Genomic DNA, 24,411 nt, shown 5'->3' with positions numbered 1-24,411 from the left:
GAGAGCCGGACCGCCCCGTAATGACGACTCCCATATTGCAGCCGTCCCTCTTCGCCGTTGTCGGCTCCACCCGCACTTTGTTAAGTGTGTTCATGATGACGATTAAACTGTGAGCTGACATTATTGGTAAAACTACGTTGTACAAAAAATATTGGGTAAATTATATTTTTATTAAGGATACAAAAAACAAATAAAAAATAAACTAGGCTACACGCTGCATGTTTTGGGCTACAGAATACTAATGAATCCAAGTATCTGTTCGCCTATGAGACAAACGATGTTCAACGAGACAACGAGTTCCTAGGCCTAACACGTTACATTAGCCTACATCACATTTGGCTGACGCATTTTTAACCAAAGCGACTAACAACATGGTAACAGTTAGGGTTTAAAGCAATTAAATCTCTCAACAATTTTAGGACAATTTAAAAACAATAGAGTAGGCCTACAGTAAGAATAAGTGCAGTGAGTGCTGTTTTTAAACAGTTGAGTGTCAGTTCAAGACGGCTGGTTAAGTGCTAGGATCAGCAAGACTTGACATCAACTGTAGGCCTACACAGTTTATTATAGGTAGGCTATTGTGAAAGGAACTTTGTACATGAAATAACTCAGTTTGCATTAAACAGTTTTTAAAATCAGACTAAATAATGTCAACAACAATAATAATAATAATAATAATAATAATAGGCTAATAATAATAATAATAATACTAATAGCCTACTACTACTACTACTACTAATAATAATAATAATAGGCCTAATAATTATAATAGCCATATAATAATGATAACAATAATATCAGCAATTCGTGTTGTTTTTTTCCTAATAATTAGCCTACTTAGCCTACCCTGAGGCAATAACCTAAACCTTAAATTAGGTAGCCTAAAAAGCACAGAATTTTACTCACAAAGTTTTACTCACACTAACGATAAGGCAGGCTACCACAGGCTCTATGAAAGGAACTGCTACAATGAGCCTATGGCAGGCTAGATGATCCAACTTATGTCACTTTGGCGAAGGCATTATAACGGCGACATCTTTTGGGTCTAATATCCACAGTTCGTTGTTTAGCCTAGTCTACATTAGATAAATAAAAAATGCCTACGGGATAGGCTAATTTAGCTAGCCAACAATATTGGCAACATATTGATATCGTATCTTACCTGTGTTGTTCGAACGTAGGTTACAGTCATAAGCAGTCTTCAATTAGGCTAGTCCTCAGAAGTAGGATAATTTGCTAAATTGCATTTACAAACAGAAATGGAATGACCTATTTAATTGGCTCCGGTAGTTAAGCCGTTAAATTATCGCAGCAAACTTAGGTCGTAGGTAGGACGCTTTGGACAAAAGCGTCTCCTAAGAAGCCTAAACATTAACATAAAACTTCGCGCTATCATCATTCTCTTCTCAGACCGAGGGTCCAATGACAGCAAAGTTCTCTTCGCGCGTTCCTCCTACTTTCGGCTACTACAACTGCTGTGTGCGTGAGATGATTGAAAAACGTTAATGTGGCTATGTGGCTCGACTGGTCATCGACTCTACAATCCTTTCATTTGTTTTTTTAATTAGGCCTATTTGTTTTGTGTTTACGGTTAACTCTGTCACCTATCACATTTTTACAGAACCTTTCAGTCCTAAACGACCAGTGCGCCTCAATCTCATAGGCTACCAATCGCCAGTCAATAATATCAGGTCAGTGCAAGAAAGAAATCAGTGGCAAACACTGAATTCCGATCTATTTATCTTTGTCTTTCTTCAGTAAAATCAAATTCCACCCAAGAGAAAGCAAGAAGCGTGACTCTCACATAACATAGTATAGGCTATCTGTGTTCAGTCTACCAAATTTTGCCCCAAAGTCATCTTCATTCCCAACATAGGACTGTGACAGACCAAAGAATGTGACCCTCCAGTCAAATGCAATTGTAAACGCTTTCTGTTCAATACGCTTTCATGAGCGCAATTATGGAGTTAAACCCTGCTGTCGTTGATGTCTTACTCACGCAAACTGACAGAACAATGAAACACAGACAGTCAAAGTCCCCTGTTGTCTACGAACTTGTCCTTAGCGAAAGAGAGGAATGTGCCTCGGCCAACAGTGGTCCTGTCATCCTCTTGCCTCAGAATGCATTGTTGACATGAAGCTTCAAAGGCAGATGGTGCAACATGTTGACACCAGAAAGTCCAGGAAGACTAGCCTAATGAGTTTTTGACCACCAACAGAGACGTCCCTCCCATTTATAAATGTTTTTGAACTGAAGCTCAGTCAAATATAAATTAATTCTTAATTTATCATGGTTGACAATGGACCAGTGCTCCACTGCTGTGAATGCATTGCTTTTTGTTCAAGTCTCGATATGTCACGTGAAGTTGAATGAATTCTTTTTTTTAATGTAAGGCATTAAACACTAGGCCTATTAATATCGTAATCCTGATCAAAGTGTAGTAATCGATGATTTCCTTCCTACAAATGTTAAGTGATCCAATGACAACACATTTTGCTTTTAATAACAATTCGCTTTGTAATTATGAGATTATATTTGATTTCTGCATTCACAATAGCCTAAATATCAATTAACCTAGTCGCTCCGAGCATCCTTTTCAAGTCTCTCTCCACGAGTCACCAGCAGGGTTAGCCTATAAGCCTAGGCTACATATCTGTACCTGTAGACGTCTTACATATTAAATGCCCTTTAATTTTTTTTAATGTCTTTTTCATGGTGTAAATTGGATTCTACAGACAAAAGGAGTAGGCTACATCTGGAGGCCAATAACGAGGATGCCTTCTCCCCTTCAGCTCCACACTGCCACCTGTTGGCCCAATCGGGCTCTAACTCCCAACACATCATTCCTCAGTAGTGACGGATTCAACCGGATCCCTGATAAAATAAACAGTCAGATTATTGTTCAACGCAATCACATTTATTGGCCTTTTCTATGCAGTTACTAAGCAGCCAGTAGACCTGGCAAATGGTTCAGATTTACAATGAGATTTCCACAATGTGTACTAAAAATAAATACAAGAACGAAAGTGTAGCACAAGCTCAAAAATATACAAAGGCTTGGAATAATGTAAACTTTTGAAACTTGTCTCAACTCTTCTTCTGTCTCTTTTCTTCTTTTTCATTTAATCGTTTCAATCTTTTTTTCAATGTTTTTCAAACATTTTTGTAACAAAAGCAACGTTTTTTCCCCAACAGTTTAAAAAGAATATATGTACAGGTTTATACAAAAATACAAAAATGGATGCAAATCTATTTAACTGGAGCTTTTAACCTGAATGAGATGAGTCTTAGCCAGTCCGCTACATTGTGGGCCTCATGGTTTCTTTTGTTGCCTTTTATTATTTCACGTCGCAAGTCTGTACATACCCTTCGGCAAACAGAAGAACTGTGCTTGTCCATCCACACACCATGAAGATGCAATGAATCATGACGTTTTTTTTTTTTTTTTTTTAAAGAAAACAACACAGGACCAGTCTAAAGTGATTCTTCACATGATCACACAAACTTCAAGATTACAGCAAGGAAAAAGACCAAAAATATATTAATGCGTTTCTCTGTAGAAATGTAAAAATGTCCAGTGTGTGTAAGTGCCAACATGTTTCAGACAATGGAATGAAATTTGATTATGAAACTACTCCAAAGGTACCTTGAAAAACAGCAATGATAAACAACAGTCCTAAACTGTGCTGCCAGCTCCTCAGCACACACAGATAAAAAAGACGATGACAAATCTGTCTGGGATCTCATGTGTTACGTTAAGACATTGTACTGAGACACTAAATAAAGTCAAGTGTCCAGTAGTTGTTCCCTTTTTAAAATGTTCTAAAACATTTGTAAAAAGCTTGAACAGCTGCAACACGAGTGCTATTACTCTTGGAGTACAGCTAGCTATAGTGGTTTGGGATTTTAAAAAAAATCATCCAACAGATATGGCTACAGTGCTACAATATCAGGTTTCTCCAGACGTCACTAGTGTTGCAGGCCAGTCCATGGGTGCCTGTGACATCACTAGTGTTGCAGGCCAGCCAGTCCATGGGTGCCTGTGACATCACTAGTGTTGCAGGCCAGCCAGTCCATGGGTGCCTGTGACATCACTAGTGTTGCAGGCCAGCCAGTCCATGGGTGCCTGTATACTGTCAGCACAAGGTGAACACTATCATTTGCAACCCATGGAAGATGAAAATACAGGAGTTTTTTCTCAGTGGCAACAATAAAATACAATATGACCAATAATATAGAATAAATTCAGAGCACCAAAAACATCTAACTAGAATCCAATAGCATACACAGTAGCTTTTTTTTTTTTTTTTTTTTTTTTAAAGATTGTGAATTACAGCTACTCTCAAAAAGGTTCTTAGTAGTTCATTCCTTTACTGTAACAGCTGGGTTGATATATCCTCTCATATCAAATATCTTCAACCAGCATTCATTTAAATAAAGATTTATTGTCATTTCTATCTTTATTAACAAAATAATTCTCTGGATTAAAATATCCCATAATTAAAAATATTTTCTATTTTCCGTATTGTCAGCATTAAACAGCTTCAATTGATGTAATAGTCCTATATGTATGAGCCCATGGTAAAACACTACAGTGTGTTCTTTGGACAAAATGGAGAAATCATTGATCCATATTCTTTTCATTTGTTTTTCTCAAAGTAACAAAAATAAATAAAGACATCTAAACCATTGACTACTGTAATTACATGAGCAAGTGGACAGGTGAAAAGCATAACAGAGTCATGACTCAGCTCCGACCCCTGACTGTTTCCTTACAAACGAGAACATATTTTAGCCGCAATCCATTCGTTCTAGCACAGCTGTACGTTATAAAACTATCACCCGAGCTCAGCCAAGACACAGAGTACATGGCACTTAAACAGTCCACTCATTGGTAAGGGTATACTCGTGAGTCAGGGGTGAAATAAGCACCGGTGTTGAGCTGGGAACATATCAGGGACTGGGGAGGGGGGGGGGGTGTTATGTATCTATGTGAGGAAGATGCAGAGCCAGGCTGTATCTATGAGAAAAGATGGTGCAGAGCTAATGCACACCAGATCACACACTCCGGCCAACTCACCCTGTGTTTCACACATGAGCCTAAATATTGCATCATCATTTGTTTTTGTTCTATCACTTAGAGTCACAATGACTGTAGCACCCTGGACACTTGCTTGCACACATATCACCATACGCACCCTTTCTTCGAAATGCTGTAATTCATTACTGAGGATTCAACAGGGCCTCATTAGATTGTCTGGTTGACCACCCACTGATAAAGCTCTGACTTAGAACGGTACAACACAAATTAAACATTGTATTTTACATTTATAGAACATACTTATTGAACAAATTCAAGTCATCTGGAAATAGTGTTTTTTTTCTTCTGTGTTGGCAAAGTGCGCCACTGGACAAGCTCCCTGTGGTCATTATCTGGTGCTATTGCAAGATTTGACAAATTCAAGAACACTTGTAAAACAAAGATACAGTTTAAATGTTTCTGTCCAGCAAAGGAAGTGATGAATGGTCAGCGCCCTGGCTCATCAGCACAGTGTAAGTTCAGCAGATCACATTATTCTTTTTTTTTTTTTAAAGTGTATCATATCAATCATCAGTTATGACTCTTGCTCACTCTTTCCATTCAGGCAAACATTTACAATGAATGTCAATGCAACGGTATTCACAGAATACACCAAGACATTTTTACCCTACTGTTTTTCCCACAATAGTCTCTTACACATTACTATTAACATTGGCCTCTGCATTGGTATCCATGCAGTTATTTGATGTACCTGATAACTTTGGGCACCAAATGATGTGATTTCTTTATTCAAACAATAATTATTTGAAGGTGGTATGGCCCATACGTTGGTGAAGTGTGGAATCCCAACTCAGGTGACTAAAATGACTAAATCTACAGAATGCAGTCCTGTGACAAATATCAGTACATGATCTTGGCTCAGTGACAAAGATATTTTATCTGCACCTTGATCTCAAGTCTGTTCAAGTGTTTCAATGGTATATATTAGTTAACTCATAAAAAACATGATCTAGTGTGTGTAGTCTTCTGAAGGTATAATGTATCATCCACATCAAGTCCAAATTAAATTTTAATAAACAGTCTTTTCAATCTCTTACAAAATAAAAGTCCAAGAGAGATTGTGAACAAGAATAGTTATACTCTATGCATCCCTTGGTGGGTGTCAATAGTATTATACCAGTTAATACTAGTCAGGATTCTACGCATCACTCGTGGAAGATAATAGTATTATACCAGCTACTCGGGCCTTGATCCTTTCGCCACCATCCTCTCAAGACTAACCACATCAGGTTTATGATATCAAAACCCTCTTGCTCAAATCAGACATCAAACCACCAGTCAGGCCCCAGCTGTGGCACAACTGGGTGGGGCACCTGCACCATACGCCGACGACCAGCTCTGAAATGAAAGTTGTAGCATCTTTCTCAACCATGCCCCAAAATGCATGTGCAGTAGCTTTGTAGTATTTTACTTTACACTGGCTGTGTAGAACAAAATGTGACCTGTGGTAAGTGTTAAAGGCAACAGTAAGATTGTCCCATGTATGCCTGCCTTTTAGAGATATGTGTGTCTATGACTGCAGAAAAATACTTCCCTTTTGTGGCACCATAGTGCAGAACATATGCATACAGTATATTTGGGACATATGTTTGCGTGATATATACGATGCACAAGTCCTTCAGTTTTTAAAAAAAAACATAGTAGAAGTATATTGCCTACTTCTGGTATGTTGATGGACATACTTATAAAGATATCTAATCTGTAAATGTTGATAGTTGTAGTTGATATGAAGAGGTTGATAAAACAGCTAAACTTATTGAAAGACCAATGCTGTTCCCTCAACACAAGGAAAAGATGTGTTACGTCAAAACAGATGAAAAACTGCAATGGAAGTTTCCCTAATTCATATATAAATGTAAGTTGTTTGTCAGTGTTGTTTGTGTGTGTGTGTGTGGTTGTGTGTGTTGTAAAATGTTCCAGTTGAAAACAGGATATCCCCTCCTCTTTAAGTGTCCTCCTGGGCAAATGACACATGGGATTAGTACAAAAATGTCTGTAGTGTGTGTGTGTGTGTGTGTGTGTGTGTGTGTGTGTGTGTGTGTGTGTGTGTATGTGTGTGTGTGTGACACAGTCTATTGTCTGAGTCCTCTTGTTATTTCCTTCTCTTCTGTCTAATCTGCTGAATGATATAGTTTTTCTGCCAAAGAGAACGCATTTCTTAAGCGTGCTGCTTTTGGGAGGGCGCGGGGGGTCTAGGAGGAGCGGTCATCGTGAGGGCTCCCGTCGGAGTTCTCCGTCTCCCCCTCCGAGATGGCCTGCATGGGGGCAGTGTAGAGGCGGCTGCGCGTGCTGTAGCGGCTGCTGTTGGCCGCGGGGGGGATGCGGGAGCGGCCCTGCCTGGACGAGCCGGTCGCGGCGAGTGTCTTGGGAGAGAAGCCCTCAGTGTTGGCACGGGGGTACTGGGGATTGGACAGCGGGTCTGGCCCCCCGGCTGGCGGCGACGACTCCTGCAGGGGGGACGGGGGCTCCTCGGGAGGCTTGACCCCCTCCAGCAGCAGCTCTCCGGGGGTCTTGGGCGCGATGGGGCTCTTGAGGATCTCGGTGGCGGACATGCGGTAACTGGAGTCCGCGCGACTGCCCTTCTTCAGCAGCAGCAGCTTGAACTCCTCGTTGGAGGTGCTGGACTTCTTGGCGTTGCGGTAGATGGGGCCTGGGACGCGCTGGGAGCCAGCAGGGGTTGGGGGGGCAGTGGGCGTGCTGGGTGTCGCCACGGGGACACTGACAGGGATTGGAATGGGGATGCTGACCGCAGGGGGCCCGACTCGACTTTTCACGCACAGTTCCCCCGAGTCCTTGCGGCCCAGAACTTTCCTCTTAGACCTTAAAGAATTAGGGAGCAACCGGGTTGAGTGACATATTGATGAGTACATTAATATCTATTAATATCTAAGGATGTCATTGTCAGTTGCTTTAGGCAAGTTAAGGACTATAAACATAAATATATTTCTTGGCTGACAAACTGTTGTAGGGTGTAGGGTGAGAACTACAAGGACTGTAAAGATTTGATTTGAAGTGCCCCGAAGTGGAACCCATTCTAAAGTTCTAACCTGTGGATCATGGCGAATAGGTCCTCTGTTGTGCGCAGTCTGTTTGGTGAAGGGAAAACACCGTCTTCATCGGGTTTGGTGTCATCAGTCAATGGAGAGGTGGAATTGTCACTGGGTGTAGAGTCTACAGGTATACACATTAAAGTATATTTTAATCAAGTCATTATATAACGTTATACACTACAGGTCCAGTACCAAAAGTCTCATCGCATTGCTTTCAAATGCAGAATTTCGTGCACTGCATGCATTAAATGCAACATAAGATTAATCTCTGGAAAAGGTGTTCACACAGACGACATGACTCACCTTTACTGAAGTAATCCTCTGTGTCTGGAGTTGACCCCTCATCTCGATTGTCCTGGGAGGCACTTCTGGTGTTAACACCTAGAGATTCGCAGTCATCCTCTCTGCTCCGGGCATCGCTGATTTTGTAAGTGTGCGATGCTTCCGATGTTCTAGCAGGCACTTTATCAGGACTGCTGAACAGTACAAAGTCACAGCTTGCTGTTGTTTCACTCTGAGCAGGGTGGGACATAGTGCTGGTCAGACATAACGAGGCGGACCCAGCGTCTGTCCACTGGAGCTTGGGTCTGTGAGTACAGGGTTCCGTCTGGAGACCTCCGCTAGCGGTCAGGTCTCCGGCGCTGCATATCCCGCTTCTGGATTCGGGCTCTGCTCCTGACTGAGGTATAAGGTCGTCATCGTCCCCGGTCACCTCCACAGGCGTCCTAAAAGCTGTCATGGCCCAGTACGTGCCGGGGACGAGCCTCTGGTGCCTCGTCTTGTGTCGTGGCGCGGGCTCTGTGGCGCGGGTACTCTCTCCTAACGAGACCCCAGTGTCACTTAACTCCTGAGATGGTGCATCATGGGACTTGTAGGCAGGAGGCCGAGAGGATGGTGTCGGTCTATTGTCAGAGTACTGAGCAGGGAACCTCGGCCTAGCGGTGGTCTCTGTGCTGGATTGCTCTTGTTCCCTCGTGCCAACAGAGCGCAACTGGACTGACCTCAGAACGGTGGGTGTGATAGCCATGTGGGCTGAGCAGACTGCATCTGGGTTTGTGTTAGCAGCGGAGTTAATGCTGGCCGCAGCGCTAACAACGCTAGCAGCACTAGCAGCGCTAGCAGCACTAGCAACGCTAGCAGCAGCAGCAGCCACAGCCCTGGCCTCTGCTGCAGCCGCTGCTGCGGCCGCTGCCCTCTGCTTGTTGTGGTGGAGAGTGTGGATCCGGTACGGCGGGGGCTTGGGGGGACCACTGTGAAGAGCACTTAGGTCGAGGTGAGAGGGAGGGACAGCCGTGGGCGGCTCGCCGTCCCGTCTGGACGAGCAGCTGGCGAGGTGCTGCTGCTGCAGGGAGGAGAGCGAGGATTTCCTCTCGGGGACTTTGGGCTTCCTCTTCCCACTGGTTGGGGACAGCGGGTTGGGGAAGAAGGCTGAGGGGAAGGACGAGGTGGGTGTTTCGGACTGGCTGGAGTAGCCGCTGGAAGGAGAAGCCAAGCCGGCTAACTTCTCGGGGGACGAGAGCTTGAAGTCGTTTTCTGCGGGGGGATGAGATGGTGAACTGGGCTTGGAACTCGGACGCACAGTCTGGGCCTCGGAGATCTCTGGTGACTTGACACATTCTATAACAGTAGTGCCTGTGGCTGTGCTGGAGTTGGACAATGACCGATAGGGGTCATTGGTCCTCAGGTCATTGAGGAGCCAGAGGTCTGCATAGTCGGACTGCACGGCCCCTTCATCCTTGAAGGAGTGTGTGTCGCTGGAACAGAATGGAGACGCGTCGTCCACCTCTCTTGAACTTTCAACACCCCAGGCACCCAGGGTCTCGGGCTCGAGGCCCAGCATCTCCGCTGGACCCACAGAACTGGCCAGATCCAAGTCCAGCTTCATTTCCCTGGAAGACAACGGCAGGGGCTGGTCACTGATCAGTGTCTTTGGTTCACTCTGGTCCAATATTTCCATACTGCTCGATTCCTTCAACGATGAACTACGTTTTGGCGGGGGTGGCCTCGCCTTTGGCTTTCGTAGTGAGAGACTCTGCCGTCCGCCTGCCCTAGCGCCCCTGTAGTCGGACTGAGCGTAGCCACCTTCGCTGAGCCCCGTGGTTGTGCCAGGGCCACATTCAGCTGCATAGTTATAGACGTAGCTCCTGCTCTCCTTAAGACCACAGTCAAAGTGCATGGAGGCGTAGAGGCCCTCTGTCTCCGTATAGTGCAAGTTGGCGCCCCCCATTTCCCCCGAGGATTTCCCGCTGAAGCCCTCGTAGGTGGCTTTGTAGCCTGGACACTGCAGGCCTCCCTGGTGCTCCCGGGAGCGTTTGGGGCTGAAATCCTGCGGACAGGGCTGGTCCTGCTCCGCCTGGTCCTGCGCGTAGTTCCACTCGCCCTCGCTGGCCGTGCTCACGCCGGCGTCGTCCATCTGGTCGGTGAAGGAGCCGGACCGGCGTCCCTGGGTCTGGGCACGGTCGCTCTGGTAGGGGTCGATGATGAAGCCGGTGGTGTCGTCGATGATGTGGGGGGCCGTGTTGAGCGAAAGCTCCGAGTCGCAGTGCGACGAGCCGGTCAGCGGGGGCGAGGAGGCCGGGGGGAGGGTCTCGGACGTCTGCGAGGGACAGGTGGAGCTGCTGCCGCTCCAGTTGCCGCTGGACGACTGGTGGTCCTCTTTGTGGTCGATCTGGCCCCCGAGCACCCCAGTGGTAGACACCGAGTGGATCGGGCTGCTGAACGTATCGGAGCTGGACGAGATCTCACAGCTTCCCATGTCCGCCTTGCGCGGGAGTCGTGACCGGCCGCGCTCGATCCAGCCGTGGTCAGGGCTGCCGGCCCTCGTCACCCCACGCTTCAAGCTGCCCAGCTGCAGCTCCGGCATGGCCTGGTCATCCGTGCTTTCCTCCTCGTCCTTCAGGATGTGCTGGCCCGGCACGGGGAGGAAGTCCTCGGCCTCGTACGGGGAGAGCTCCTCGTCCTCATCCTCATCATCGTCTTCCTCGTCGTCCTCGTCGCTGTCGTCCTGCATCTCGTCGCGGATGCGGCCGCCCTCTCGCGGCAAGCTTCGGGAACGCAGGCGCCCTCCAGAGGCGGAGGTGTACATGCCGTCGGAGCGGTCGGGCAGGGAGGAGATGTTCCCGGTGGAGTGGGACAACGAGGCCGGAATGCCCTGACCGCGCTGGGCGCGGATTCGGCGCCGAGAGGGTGCGGCGATCAGGCAGTCGTCCGTCTGGCAGCCAGAGTCCTTGGTGTTGAGGCGGCTGCAGATGGACAGCTCGTCGTGGCACAGGGACAGTTGTGGGTTGGCGTGGATGATCACAGTTCTTTCTCTGGCAACGGGAGATTCATCAGAATCTGGAACACAGCATATGAAAATTTCACTATAATATCAGTATGGGACCTTTTCAATTGAGCTGGAGGAATTTATAGGTCTAATGTGTAATTGCATCTACTGTAAATATTATGTCTGTGTGTGTGTGTGTATTTGAGTATGTGTGTGTGTGCCGTAAACCAAGGCTTGCCTGGTCCTTCTTGTTTACGAAGACCTTATTGAGTCATACATTTTTACATGACAGACGCAGGGCCAGTTTCCCAGACAGGGATTAACTAGAGTCTTGGACAGAATCGCATTTTGAACGGAGATTCTGCATTTAAAAACACATATAATCCTGGACAACAGCTTAATCTCTATCCAGGAGAGAGAGTCTCGTAATGTTTTAGTCTGTTGTCCAACATGACTTGTTTTTTTTTTCCAAAACCACATCCTACAGCTGCCCCTGCTGTTCTCCTACAGTGGAAGCAGACAGACAAGCTGGGGCAGTGGGCGGCCGTACCCATGTCCTGTTGCACTCGTCTCGGAATGCCCGTGATTGTTTTCCTCCGTCGTAGTTTCCGCCGTCGCTGGAGAACGGACTGAGAGTGGACGAGCGAGCAGCGGGCACTGGCTTCACGGTCAAAGCCCACTCCTGTGGAGAACAACATACCGCCACTGAGCCTCGAATCAAACTCCTGTTAGTTGTGTCACTAGCAGTCATTTCATTAGTGAAACTCTTCCATTCCTTGCACCTTGTCTAAAAAGGCATTTCGAGTGAAAAATACTACATCTATACAAATAAATAATGTAACTTTATATAAATACATGAAAACACACTGCATAAGTAGTTAGAGCGTAAGGTTTGGTTTACCAGAGACATTGATGGGGATGATGCTGGATGAGATGACGTGGCGGTCATTTTTCATCCTCTCTTGCGGCGTGGGCAGAGGCAGTGCCTTGGACCAGTTAGTCTGCTTGTCCAGGGTGGAGGGCGGGTTTGGCACCGGACATTTGGGTCTGTGACCCAGAGTCGAGACCTCTGCATCTTTGTCTGTAGCAGAGGCTGCCTGCAGGGCAAAGAGAGAAAGAGAGAGAAAGCTTTTCACTTGAACAGGAATCTTTTTCATCTTTTGCTTCAGTCTTATTAAGCAGTTTAAAAAAAAGTTTTTTTCTTGTTCAGATTTTCCTACGGGTTTTTTTTTTTTTCTAAAATAGTTTCACAATAATAAGTGCTTTTCATAATATATAAACAATATCTGGTGGCACTGAGAAGTGTGATGAAATGTGGTATGTTAAAAGCTGCTGAAGGAAAAGACTCATTTCCATGGGGGGGGGGGGGGGGATTGATTGACAGCACTTTGGCAGACCTCCCTACTCAATGTACGAATTCACGTGTTTAGCATTATAGAGTAAGCATAGAGTAAGCATTGACATGCTTTTTTTTTCAAACTGGGACTTTCAATCTCTATAAGAGCTGTTGCTCTGCAGCTGCCATTCCCATAAAACACTTTGGGTTTTTCATTTGGATATAAAGTTCAGCTGAGACTAGTTCAGGCCTAAGAGAGAGAGAGAGAGAGAGAGAGAGAGAGAGAGAGAGAGAGAGAGAGAGAGAGGAGGGAAAGAGAACTAGAGAGAGAGGGAGAATGAAAGAATAGAAGGGGTTGGGCGAAATGGCGAAATGGCGAAATGCCAGTTTTGGATTTGGTCACTGGCTCTTCTCCAGAACCCATTTCATTAGAGCAGAGAGATGCGGAGTAGAGCGACAAGCACAAGAGTGTCATTCATGTGGATGTCGGCAGCGACAGAGAAGGGCAGAGAGTCACTTTTCTCTCCAGGGTAATAAAACAACTTGAAATGGAAATCTGGGGAAAGCTAAGTGTCTGTCTTTTTTCTCAGGAATTACAGCAGTGCTCAAGGGTAGCCATTCACTACGAAGACCTCCACTCCCACGGCAACAGTAAAGTCTTCTGACAATTAGATGAAAGCTTATATATTTAAATTACACTTTATCACTATGTCACAGCAGAAAGTCAAAGTTCTGTTCTCCAAATGGTGAAGATCATTTTGTATTAAATGACATGTCTGTCACCAAAGACTTTCAAACCACCTAAAACTGACACACAGCCATCACTACTGAAAATGATAAAAAGATCAGGTTTTTGGGTGAATCCATCACCTATGGAAGAGGATAGAAGATTACAAACAAGATTAAAGAAGGAAAAGAAAGTTCGACAGCGTTCAGAGAGCAGCAGCAGCAGCAGCAGGAAAGGAGGATCTAGAAGAGAGAAGGAAAAAGAGCTGGAAAAAGAGGGAAAGAGAACACATTTCAGTGAAGGAGCGAAGGAAGAAAAAATACCTTTCTGCTCCAAGGGATGAAGAAGCAGCACTGTGTAGGGGATGAGGGGCGGGGTCGGGCAAACTACAAACACAAACAATCAAAAACAACAACAAAACAAAATAAAATGGATGGGTGTTGTTTTGAGAAAGAAAATCACACATCAACAAAAAAAAAACCACAGCACACACACACAATGACAAATGAGGGGTAGGCACCAGCATCAAACCAGCAAGTTGGACCTGAGACCTAAGAAGCCAAACAAATAGTGAACAGTAAAATGACAGATTGTTATTTCGTTGTTTTCCCGGTCACCAGGTGTTGTCACACTGTGAAAATATCAGAGTGAGGTTAGATGTGGCTGAGCTACTTGGAGAAAACCTCCTGGCCTGCTGCTTATGTGGACTCTGTTGGTACAAGCATTCTAAATGGAGTGTTTAGTGCCTTGGGTAAACACATTTAAAATGTAATGGTCTCGAAAGCCATGTTTCAACAAAAGTGAGACCATCATTGATTGTAAAGTTTACCTTTCGTGGTACACACTGAATCTCTGCTTCTCTTGCAGGTCTCTCCTGCAGCATTATTGGAGAAATATACACCATCAAATACTAAATATACACCATCAAATACTACACACACACCATCATCAGATATTACACACACACACACACCATCAGATACTACACTCACAAACCATCAGATACTACACACAGACACACCATCAGAAACTACACACACTCACACCATCAGATACTACACACAAACACCATCAGATACTACACACACACCATCAGATACTACATACACACACCATCAAATACTACACACACACACACACACACCATCAGATACTACACATACACACACCATCAGATACTACTGTACATACACACACACCATCAGATATACACACACACCATCAGATAGACACACACACACACACACACAATATTACATTACATTACATTTAGCAGACACTTCTTGACCAAAGTGACTTACATATGTCAGCTATATTACAAGGGATCACATTGTCCCAGGAGCAACTTGGGGTTAAGTGCCTTGCTCAAGGGCACATCGGTGGAAGCCGGGAATTGAACCGACAACTTTCAGGCTACTGCACGCTAGCCCAGCTCCTTAACCACTACACTACCACCACCCTACAGGCTACTGCACGCTAGCCCTACCACCACCCTACAGGCTACTGCACGCTAGCCCTACCACCACCCTACAGGCTACTGCACGCTAGCCCAGCTCCTTAACCACTACACTACCACCGCCCTACAGGCTACTGCACGCTAGCCCAGCTCCTTAACCACTACACTACCACCGCCCACAACAGATCCACCAACAGATACCACACACACACACACACACACACACACACACACACACACACACACACACACACACACACACACACACACACACACACACACACACTATCAGATACACACACACACACACACACACACACACACACACACACACACACACACACACACCATCAGATACACACACACACACACACACACACACCTCAGAGACATTTTAAAGCAACACCAAAGAGTTTTTTGAACCTTAAAATAATGTTTCCAAAATCGTTTCAGTGGTTCATCAACTTGTAACAGGGTGAACGGCACTTCTGTATTCGCTTTGCGGCCCTCTATCGGCTATAACCGCACTATGTAAGTTTGCCAGATCGGGTAGAGGATCTGTAGTTCGATGGAATGAGACATAAGAAACTACAAATTTGACTTGCATCTGATGTCGCAATACATAGTACTTTCATAAATTGTGCAACATATTCTACCTTGTCTGTGGACATCGTTATTTGCAAAGCCGGTGCTGGATAAACATATAGCGTGCGTGCGACAGAAGGAAAGTTCTTTGGTGTTGCTTTACAGTAAATGTGAAATCAATAGATCTCAGCCACTATCATCTCAAAAAACATGCAACATTTCATAATTTCACATACAGTTTTACATAAAAATTGGTGGAAAATGAAATGAAAAATGAATGGCATGTTGACTGTCATGCTGAATATGAATGAAATGAAATAGAAATAAAATTGGAAATTCAATGACTTCAAATAAAAATATGAAAAAGGATATATTATAAATATGAAAGGAATTATTATAAAATGAAAACCATCACTTTACTGACAGATGAAGTGACACAATGGCAGTGTTCTTGCAGGCAAAGCGCACAGCAATTACCTTTCTCTGAGCGGTCTGGATCTCAGACTCTCTCACGGTCCTCTCCTGCTCAGATATAAGTTGCAATAGAGAGGAAAGGACACAGGGGTTGGTGCACTGCCACAACACTGCTCTTACAGTAATGCCCTATTTACAGTAAACTCCACATTCCACCAGAAGCCATTCATTCATCAATTACACAAGACAAAAAATATAGCCAGACGCACACGCACACTCATGGTGAACAAAAGCTAATACATGTAAGACACATCAAGCACCTCAGCACTATCCTGTACCACCAAAAAAAAACCCATTTAGTCTCATGAGCTGTGGTGCAGTAGCTCCCCTGTATTGATTCTTCTTCTTCTTCTTCTTCTTCTTCTTCTTCTTCTTCTTCTTCTTCTTATATTATTATTAGACAGTGAATAGCTGTCTCTGGACTCTTACCGTGTGTGCGTGCCGACCCCTCTGTTCTCTCCGCCGTAGGGTGCGCGGTGAAGGGTAGGTGGGCATAGGGGGCGCCACTGAGATGGAGATGGTCACTTGATGACGCTCCCGGCTGGTGGACCTTTGCCTCTGCTGTTGGTCTGTAAGACACACACACACACACACACACACACACACAGTATACATGTTTATGTTTATTTGTCTCTTATGAACTCACATGTCACGTGTAGTCTCTATGTATCATAAATATGAAAGACATTTTGATTCCGTGCTAATTTAGTAAACAGTGGAAATCAGTTACACTTTTGGTTTTTAATAAATATTCAAACTTCTATAATTATGTTAAAGATAAACTAATTTAATCTGGCCTATGTTTGTGGTAGTTGAGAGGGGTGGGTCAGGGCCAGCATTACTCCATTTGAACACAAGGTGGCAGCGTGAGCAGCATTATCATTTGGGCCAGACAGTCACAGAGGGGAGATAGAGTGGAGGCTTTTGCTACCAAATGACTGATTCTAGAACATTTTTATTGTTTGGTATTTACATATAGTACCATGTGAGTTAAAGTATGATAAGCTGACTCCAGTTCCCATACCACTACTTTAATGAAACAGCCGGACCTGTGTATCCTTTGTTATTGTCGTGCAAATGTAGGCCAAACAGTTACGTAAATAACCTTATTTGCTCAGCATCAGGGGCATGATGTACATTTCTGTCAAAATATAACGTGTAGAAAAACAGTTCACAAGTGTTCAAAAGTGTGTGTGTGTGTGTGTGTGTGTGTGTGTGTATGTGTGTGTGTGTGTGTGTGTGTGTGTGTGTGTGTGTGTGAGTGTGTGTGTGTGTGTCTGTGTGTGTGTGTGTGTGTGTGTGTGTGTGTGTGTGTGTGTGTGTGTGTGTGTGTGTGTGTGTGTGTGTGTGTGTGTTTGTATGTGTGCATATGTGTATCTGTGTGCGTGATTGTGCGTGTATCTGCACCTCTATGGAGAGCTCGCAGGTTCTGCTTGGCGTGGCGGTGGAGGTCTTGGACGCAGGTTGGTCGTGAGGAGGCGTGGAACACATTGTGCTGGAGGTGCCAGGGAGCCTGGTAGTGTGACGTCAGCTTGCTCTCCACGTCCAGGTTGGACACAGCTGCACGAGAGGGCGAGGGAGAGAGTGAGTGATAATGGACTGGACTAGAGAAACTAACGGCAACACTGAACCAAACCACATCAGTGCAATATCAGTTCCGTCCACACTTTAAGCAGATATGCTATTCCACATAACGTAAAATAACTACATAAAGAAATGTTGTATGTCTAATGGTTGCAGACATTGGATAATATAATTGAGACATTACAGTAGTTCTGTTGGATGTCTCCTTTGCTTCAATTAGTGTTCAGTGTTTAATTAGAAAGCTGTCAGATTTCAAATGTACCTGTGTGCATAGTGACAAAGAGTAGAAACCCTGGAGTGTTTCTAGATCAAACAGTGATAGTCCAGGAAAGTTAAGTACCACAAATATGATTATTTGAAGATTCGTATGAGATTAGAGTTACAGACAGAGGCTCATGGCACTCAGAGGCCAATACCCAGATGATATAGTTTAAATGTCAAATTAGAGATCCAATACCCAGAGTGAGTCAAATAAGATAGTTTAAGTTTCAAATTAGACATAACTCAGCCAATAGGAGATATATATTATGTCTATATCCTCAGTCAAGTGATTTTGAACGGAATACATTACACAAGCATGACAATATGGCAGGATCTTTTTTCTATAAATATGAGAAAAGCAGTAAAACAAAGCAATGCAGTTGAGTCCAAGGTAATACAATGTCTCCACCACAGCACTAAATCATCATCATACAAGCAACATGCCTGAATGCCCCACATCAGGATAGCCACGCTTTGTTCTCAGCCATCGGCCTCACAACAGATAGACAGAGTATTGATGCGGCCTCTGTGAGACGATGACAAAAAATAGAGAGGATCTCTATCCCTTTTTCCCCCCTCTCCTCCTCCTCTCTTCTCTACTCCTCTCTTTTCCTCCTCTCTTCTCCTCCCCTCTTCTCCTCTCTTCTCTTCGTCTTTCTGTTGTGCTGCATCTGCCCATTAGTATTCCGCATGAGGTGCTTCCCCCGAAGAACACAAAGTCGTCCGTATCCCAGCAACCCATCATATTTAATTTACAGTGCGTTTCTAAATCTCTATCAGAGGATAATTTCTGGCCCAAAATGAAAGATATGTGTGACTTTTTTCCCCCATAATTCTCTATTCTCACCATGCAATGCTTATGGACCAGAGATGGCTGCAAAGATTATTGGAGCAATGCATGATGGGAACATGCTGGCTCCACAAGGAGAGAGAGAGGAGGTTAACACAGTTTATTTGTGGCACTGAATTTTGCATGTGTAAAGTTAGGGTTAGTGTTGGGGTTTACTGTGTGAATCTGGTTAGCCAGGTTAACACGGTTTATTTGTGCAACTGATATGTTTAAATTTAGGGTTGGAGTTGACTGTGTAAATTCTGGGATATTGGATTATTCCATCTATCTCAGTGAGTGGAGGTTAAAAAGCTCATTGAATCCCAGGTGTGTTCGGCTCATGCTAATAACATCACATTGCTCACATGTAGGGAGGAGCAGCCTAGCGCCCCCGGCAGGCTGACTCTATAACTGCAGCCTGCCACTCTGTGATGTGCTACTGGCAGCTAATACTGACGGCCTGATCGCCAACAGTCTGTTTCCCCTAACGCTGTCACTGTTTACACACACTGTCTATTCCATCTAGCCAAGCAACTGAGAGCATTTACACACACTGTCTATTCCATCTAGCCAAGCAACTGAAAGCATTTACACACACTGTCTATTCCATCTAGCCAAGCAACTGAAAGCATTTACACACACTGTCTATTCCATCTAGCCAAGCAACTGAGAGCTTGCTCTCCATGCCTGGATGAGCAGGCAATGTGTTCCATTTAGCTGTGGGACTGTGAACTAGCCTGCCCTGACGTGCCCAGACCTCCCATGGCTTTTCCAGCCTCATAAACATCAGATGAAGACGGAGGGTGATGGAGACCCCCAGCGGGTCAGCCACAACCTCCAGTCTTGAGACGCCATGTGAGCTCAAGCAGAGTTTGGACCTGGCTAGAACCTGACACCTGTCCTCACACGGTGACCTGGCATGGGGACAATAGCCAGGTCAGGGTCCGTGGCCTCGGCCGCCGGGTCAAAGCGCTGTGCTATCTGACACCGCCGCCATTCATCAATGTGAGCCCAGACCACAAGCAGAGATGACTCACCCGTGATCGAGTACACAAAGACAGACACACACACACACACACACACACACACACACACACACACACCACTGAGGACTCCCACAGCTCAGGTTACGCAGTTACATGAGTGAAGGTGTGTTAGAGTCCCTGTTCACCCATAACAAGCACAAAGGACGCTGGGTGACTTGACAGGCTGGTAAGGAAAGCTGGCTCTGTAGTGGGAGCTGAACTGGAGTGCATCACTTCAATATCTGACAAAAGGACCCTGATCAACATCTTGGACAATGAGTGTCATCCACTCCACAGCACTATTGTAAAGCAGAAGAGCCTGATCAGCTGGAGACTTTGCTCACTGCCTTGCACAACAGACAGACTGAGGAAGTCATTTGTCCCCATGGCCATTGAACTGTTTAATGCTTCACTTAAGGGAAGAGGAGAGATAGATTTCTCTGTATAGTCTGTCTGCCTTTCCACCCTCTCCATGTTTGAGTACTGACTGCCCACTACTGTTTTACTACTGTCCACAGCCTAATGTTTTTACTACTATTTTACTGCTACAATGTTTTTAATGCTATATTCGCACACATGACCAGTGGCTTCTGCTACAATACTGAATGGCTGTAACCCTATTACCTCAACCTATTCTTGCACTGACATATTTTTTTATATTACCTTGTCTACATTATACATTACTATCTTATTTGTCCATATTTATTTATGCTGGTCTCTAGACCTTATTCTTGCACTGTTGCACTAAAGGACTACTGTTGGACTACTTTTTGCACCTTCACCATGACACTCACTCTCTTGAGCACCTCACCATGCACACAGATTATTTAATTGATATAGTATATTGTTAGTATTTAGTCTTGTTAGTTTTTCTTATCTTCTACTGTCTCTATTGTACAGTGGAGTTTTGTTATATGTTTATACTTATATTTACCATTTCTGCTGTAAGTGCATGTTGTGTATGATGTCTGTATGCTACTGAGACCTTGAATTTCCCCTTGGGGATCAATAAAGTATCTATCTATCTATCTATCTATCTATCTATCTATCTATCTATCTATCTATCTATCTATCTTCAAAGGATCAAACGCTGCAGTGCACTGCAGGCAGCAGGGGGTGGTATGCATGGATAGCAACTCCCCTGGGATTTGACATTTACTCACTTGAAAATAAACATTGCTTTACTGCATCTGTATATTATTCAAACAATGTTGTTTTATGTGTAGAGTCTTCTCCAACTTTTGTCCATACACAAGTCCAGCAGACGGAGCTGACCTACTGTACACCTGACAGGTAGAACAGACTCAGGTGTGAGTGTGAGCGATGACCTACACCTGACAGGCAGAACAGACTCAGGTGTGAGTGGCGGTTTGTGGTCGACTGAACTGAGGGGACAGAGGAGCATCTGGATCTCTGGACGCCAACTCACACATGGACAGTTCAAAAGCCCACGGCTCAGTGGAGCAATACAGATGTACGCAGTGTGCAGCTTAGTCTGCATGCATACCTACCTCCTGTATCCTGTATGAATGGCTGCACCTACAGTATATGCAGATTCACTCGCTTGCTATTTCTCTCTCTTCCACACATGCAAAACACGTCCATACTCACACACATACAGTACACACACACACACACACACACACATAAAGGAAGACTGCAGTAATGAGGGCATCACATCACATCACCATCTAAGGTGCAGTATTTCAACTGGACTCAATTACTCAGCAACATTTCCCCCCATGAGTTTTGAGCATCAGAGATAGAGAGAGAGAGAGGGAGAGAGAGAGAGGGGGAGAGAGAGAGGGAGAGAAACAGAAAGACAGATAGACAGACAGCACAAGGCTCTCTTGCCACGCATGACAGCACAAAAGTACACCCTCTCACACTCCCTCTCAGTTTGGTGACGTCTCATGCTACTGTAGGTACACTGCAATCTGCAACCGCTCACTTTGCTGCATGCTTTACTTCAATTAGCACTTGACAAACATATATAATAATATAATCATTTCACCTGACTGTTACAACAACCATAAAATCCGACAAAGCTGCAAGATGCACAAATGACTTGTGCCCCCAGGTGGGAACTGTTCGGAGGGTGCAGGCAGGGGTCCAACCTCATCCTACCTTCTGCAGTGGGACCAAAACATGAACATTGCATGAACACGAGTTAAATGGCAAATGTCTCTTTGGTTGTGTCCAGAAGCCTATGGTCAAATGCTGCATGGAAGGCATCCGCAGTAACCCCCCTGGTCAACACACACACACGCACGCCCTGGTCTCCTCATCTTAAATATAGATGCCCCCCCCCCCTACACACACACACACAACACAACCCAAGCGCCCCGGTCTCCTCATCTTAAATATAGATGCCCCCCCCCCCCCACACACACACACACACAACACAACCCAAGCGCCCCGGTCTCCTCATCTTAAATATAGATGCCCCCCCCCTCTACCTGCAGTGTCCTCCCTGCGCCCTGCCACGCTGCTCCTCTTGCCCCTGTTCCTCTGCTGCAAGCGGCAGGCGGGGAGCTTCCTGTGCGAGTTGCCCATCTCGTCCTGGGCTGGCTACGCGGGGCGAGGGACCCGACCACCACGGCGCGCTGACCACCAACCGCGCCAGAGACGGTCTGAGCGAGTGGAGGGTGGGAGGGAGAGCTCTGCGTTCGGGCTCTGAGGTTTTCACGCAGTCCTTTTATCTGTCCGTCTCTCCCCCACTCTCTCTCTCTCTCTCCCTTTCTCTCTCTCTCTCTCTCCCTTTCTCCCTTTCTCTCTCTCTATCTCTCCCTTTCTTTCTCTCCCTTTCTCTCTCTCTATCTCTTTCTCTCCCCCCTTTCTCTCTCTCCCTTTCTCTCTCTCCCTTTCTCTCTCTCTCTCTCTCTCTCTCTCTTTCTCTCTCTCTCTCCTCTGTGCCTCCTGCAGGTGCCTTGTCAGCAGTAGGAGCGGAGGCTGGCGTGTCCGGCTGCCAATGCCCCAGCTGAGGGAACAACACAGACAAAAATCTCCCCTAATGCAATCACACAGCACTGCTTAACCGAGTGCCCTGCTGCATCACAAACACACACACACACACACACACACACACACACACACACACACACGCGCACACACACGCACACAAACACACACACACGCACACACACACACACACACACACACACACACACACACACACACACACACAGAGACACTGCAGAGCTGCCATAGTCCTGAGACACCTGACTGACCCTCCAACAGCTCTGATCAGTATATTAACAATTACTATTCCTGCAAAGTAAACCAACAAAATTATTAAATAATCAAGTAAAAATCAATTTCAGTGTCCCATTGAGAGTATAAAGCAACTTTGTGCTAGACCAATTAAATCTTAAAAATAAGCAATTAATCTCTTGGATACCAGGGATTGTTGTTCTGTCCTTGTGGTGAGACTGTTCCTCACATTCTCCACATGAAGAAAAGGGTAAATCAATAATCAATACCAATCTCACCTCAGTGGACATGTGGTCATCAAAATAATCTCAGTTTCTTGCTCAAACAGAATAATCTCAGCCTCTTGCTCAATCAGAATAATCTCTTCAATCTGTGCAGCTGCTCCCCATGTTAGAAGATGTAAAGAGCACTTTACAGCCCCTTTTTCTCCAGTAACAGTTGTGGTGGTGGTCAGTCACACAAAGAATGCCCGCAACCCCAACACATGACCCTCTGTGCTAACGCTAATACAGAGGCAAAAATCATTAGAAATCTCGGAGTATTAGCACCGCAGAATCTAGGTCACAGTTTCTGAGTGAAGCGGAGCAACTTGGTGTGCAAATCTCGCTCCGATGCGGACTGAAGCTACTGCTGTGTTCCGGAATAGAGAGTGAGAGATAGAGAGAGAAGAGAGAGAGAGATAGAGATAGAGAGAGAGAGAGAAAGAGAGAGAGAAAGCCAGGCTTACCATTACTTAGAGACACTGCTTAGAGAGACAGGCTTACCATTGCTTAGAGACACTGTTTAGAGACACTGTTTAGAGACACTGTTTAGAGACACTGCTTAGAGACAGGCTTACCATTGCTTAGCGACATTGCTAAGAAGCACTGCTTAGAGACAGGCTTACCATTGCTTAGAGACACTGCTTAAAGACATTGCTTAGAGACAGGCTTACCATTGCTTAGAGACACTGCTTAGAGACATTGCTTAGAGACAGGCTTACCATTGCTTAGAGACACTGCTTAGAGACATTGCTTAGAGACAGGCTTACCATTGATTAGAGACACTGCTTAGAGACATTGCTTAGAGACAGGCTTACCATTGATTAGAGACACTGCTTAGAGACACTGCTTAGACACACTGCTTAGAGACACTGCTTAGACACACTGCTTAGAGACACTGCTTAGACACACTGCTTAGAGACATTGATTAGAGACAGGCTTACCATTGCTTAGAGACAATGCTTAGAGACACTGCTTAGACACACTGCTTAAACACACTGCTTAGACACACTGCTTAGAGACACTGCTTAGACACACTGCTTAGAGACACTGCTTAGACACACTGCTTAGAGACACTGCTTAGACACACTGCTTAGACACACTGCTTAGAGACACTGCTTAAACACACTGCTTAGAGACACTGCTTAGACACACTGCTTAGACACACTGCTTAGACACACTGCTTAGACACACTGCTTAGAGACACTGCTTAAACACACTGCTTAGACATCAAGTTGACAAAG

At 45.1% G+C, this 24,411-nt stretch overlaps 1 protein-coding gene across 1 annotated transcript in view; it reads right to left on the bottom strand.

The window, feature by feature from the left end:
* Positions 1–7,294: 7,294 nt before the first annotated feature.
* The window catches only part of nhsb (Nance-Horan syndrome b (congenital cataracts and dental anomalies)), an 83,703-nt gene continuing 66,586 nt past the window's right edge, over positions 7,295–24,411 (bottom strand). The window contains exons 3-12 of the mRNA XM_076302584.1: positions 17,403–17,555; positions 16,425–16,564; positions 15,999–16,043; positions 14,310–14,354; positions 13,804–13,866; positions 12,319–12,514; positions 11,968–12,099; positions 8,456–11,488; positions 8,150–8,273; positions 7,295–7,922 (exon numbers count right to left, since the gene is read on the bottom strand). Coding sequence (XP_076158699.1) covers positions 7,295–7,922; positions 8,150–8,273; positions 8,456–11,488; positions 11,968–12,099; positions 12,319–12,514; positions 13,804–13,866; positions 14,310–14,354; positions 15,999–16,043; positions 16,425–16,564; positions 17,403–17,555 — 4,559 coding nt within the window. The remainder of the gene's footprint in view (positions 7,923–8,149; positions 8,274–8,455; positions 11,489–11,967; positions 12,100–12,318; positions 12,515–13,803; positions 13,867–14,309; positions 14,355–15,998; positions 16,044–16,424; positions 16,565–17,402; positions 17,556–24,411) is intronic.

This window comes from Alosa pseudoharengus, unplaced genomic scaffold (genome assembly GCF_046254945.1).
Source record: "Alosa pseudoharengus isolate Yale_2024_CS ecotype anadromous, Long Island Sound unplaced genomic scaffold, YU_APseudo_1.1 YU_APseudo_1.1_scf_24, whole genome shotgun sequence".
NCBI lineage: Eukaryota > Metazoa > Chordata > Actinopteri > Clupeiformes > Clupeidae > Alosa > Alosa pseudoharengus.
The sequence above is the reverse complement of the archived record's forward strand: the minus strand, read 5'-3'. Positions and strand labels throughout refer to the sequence as shown.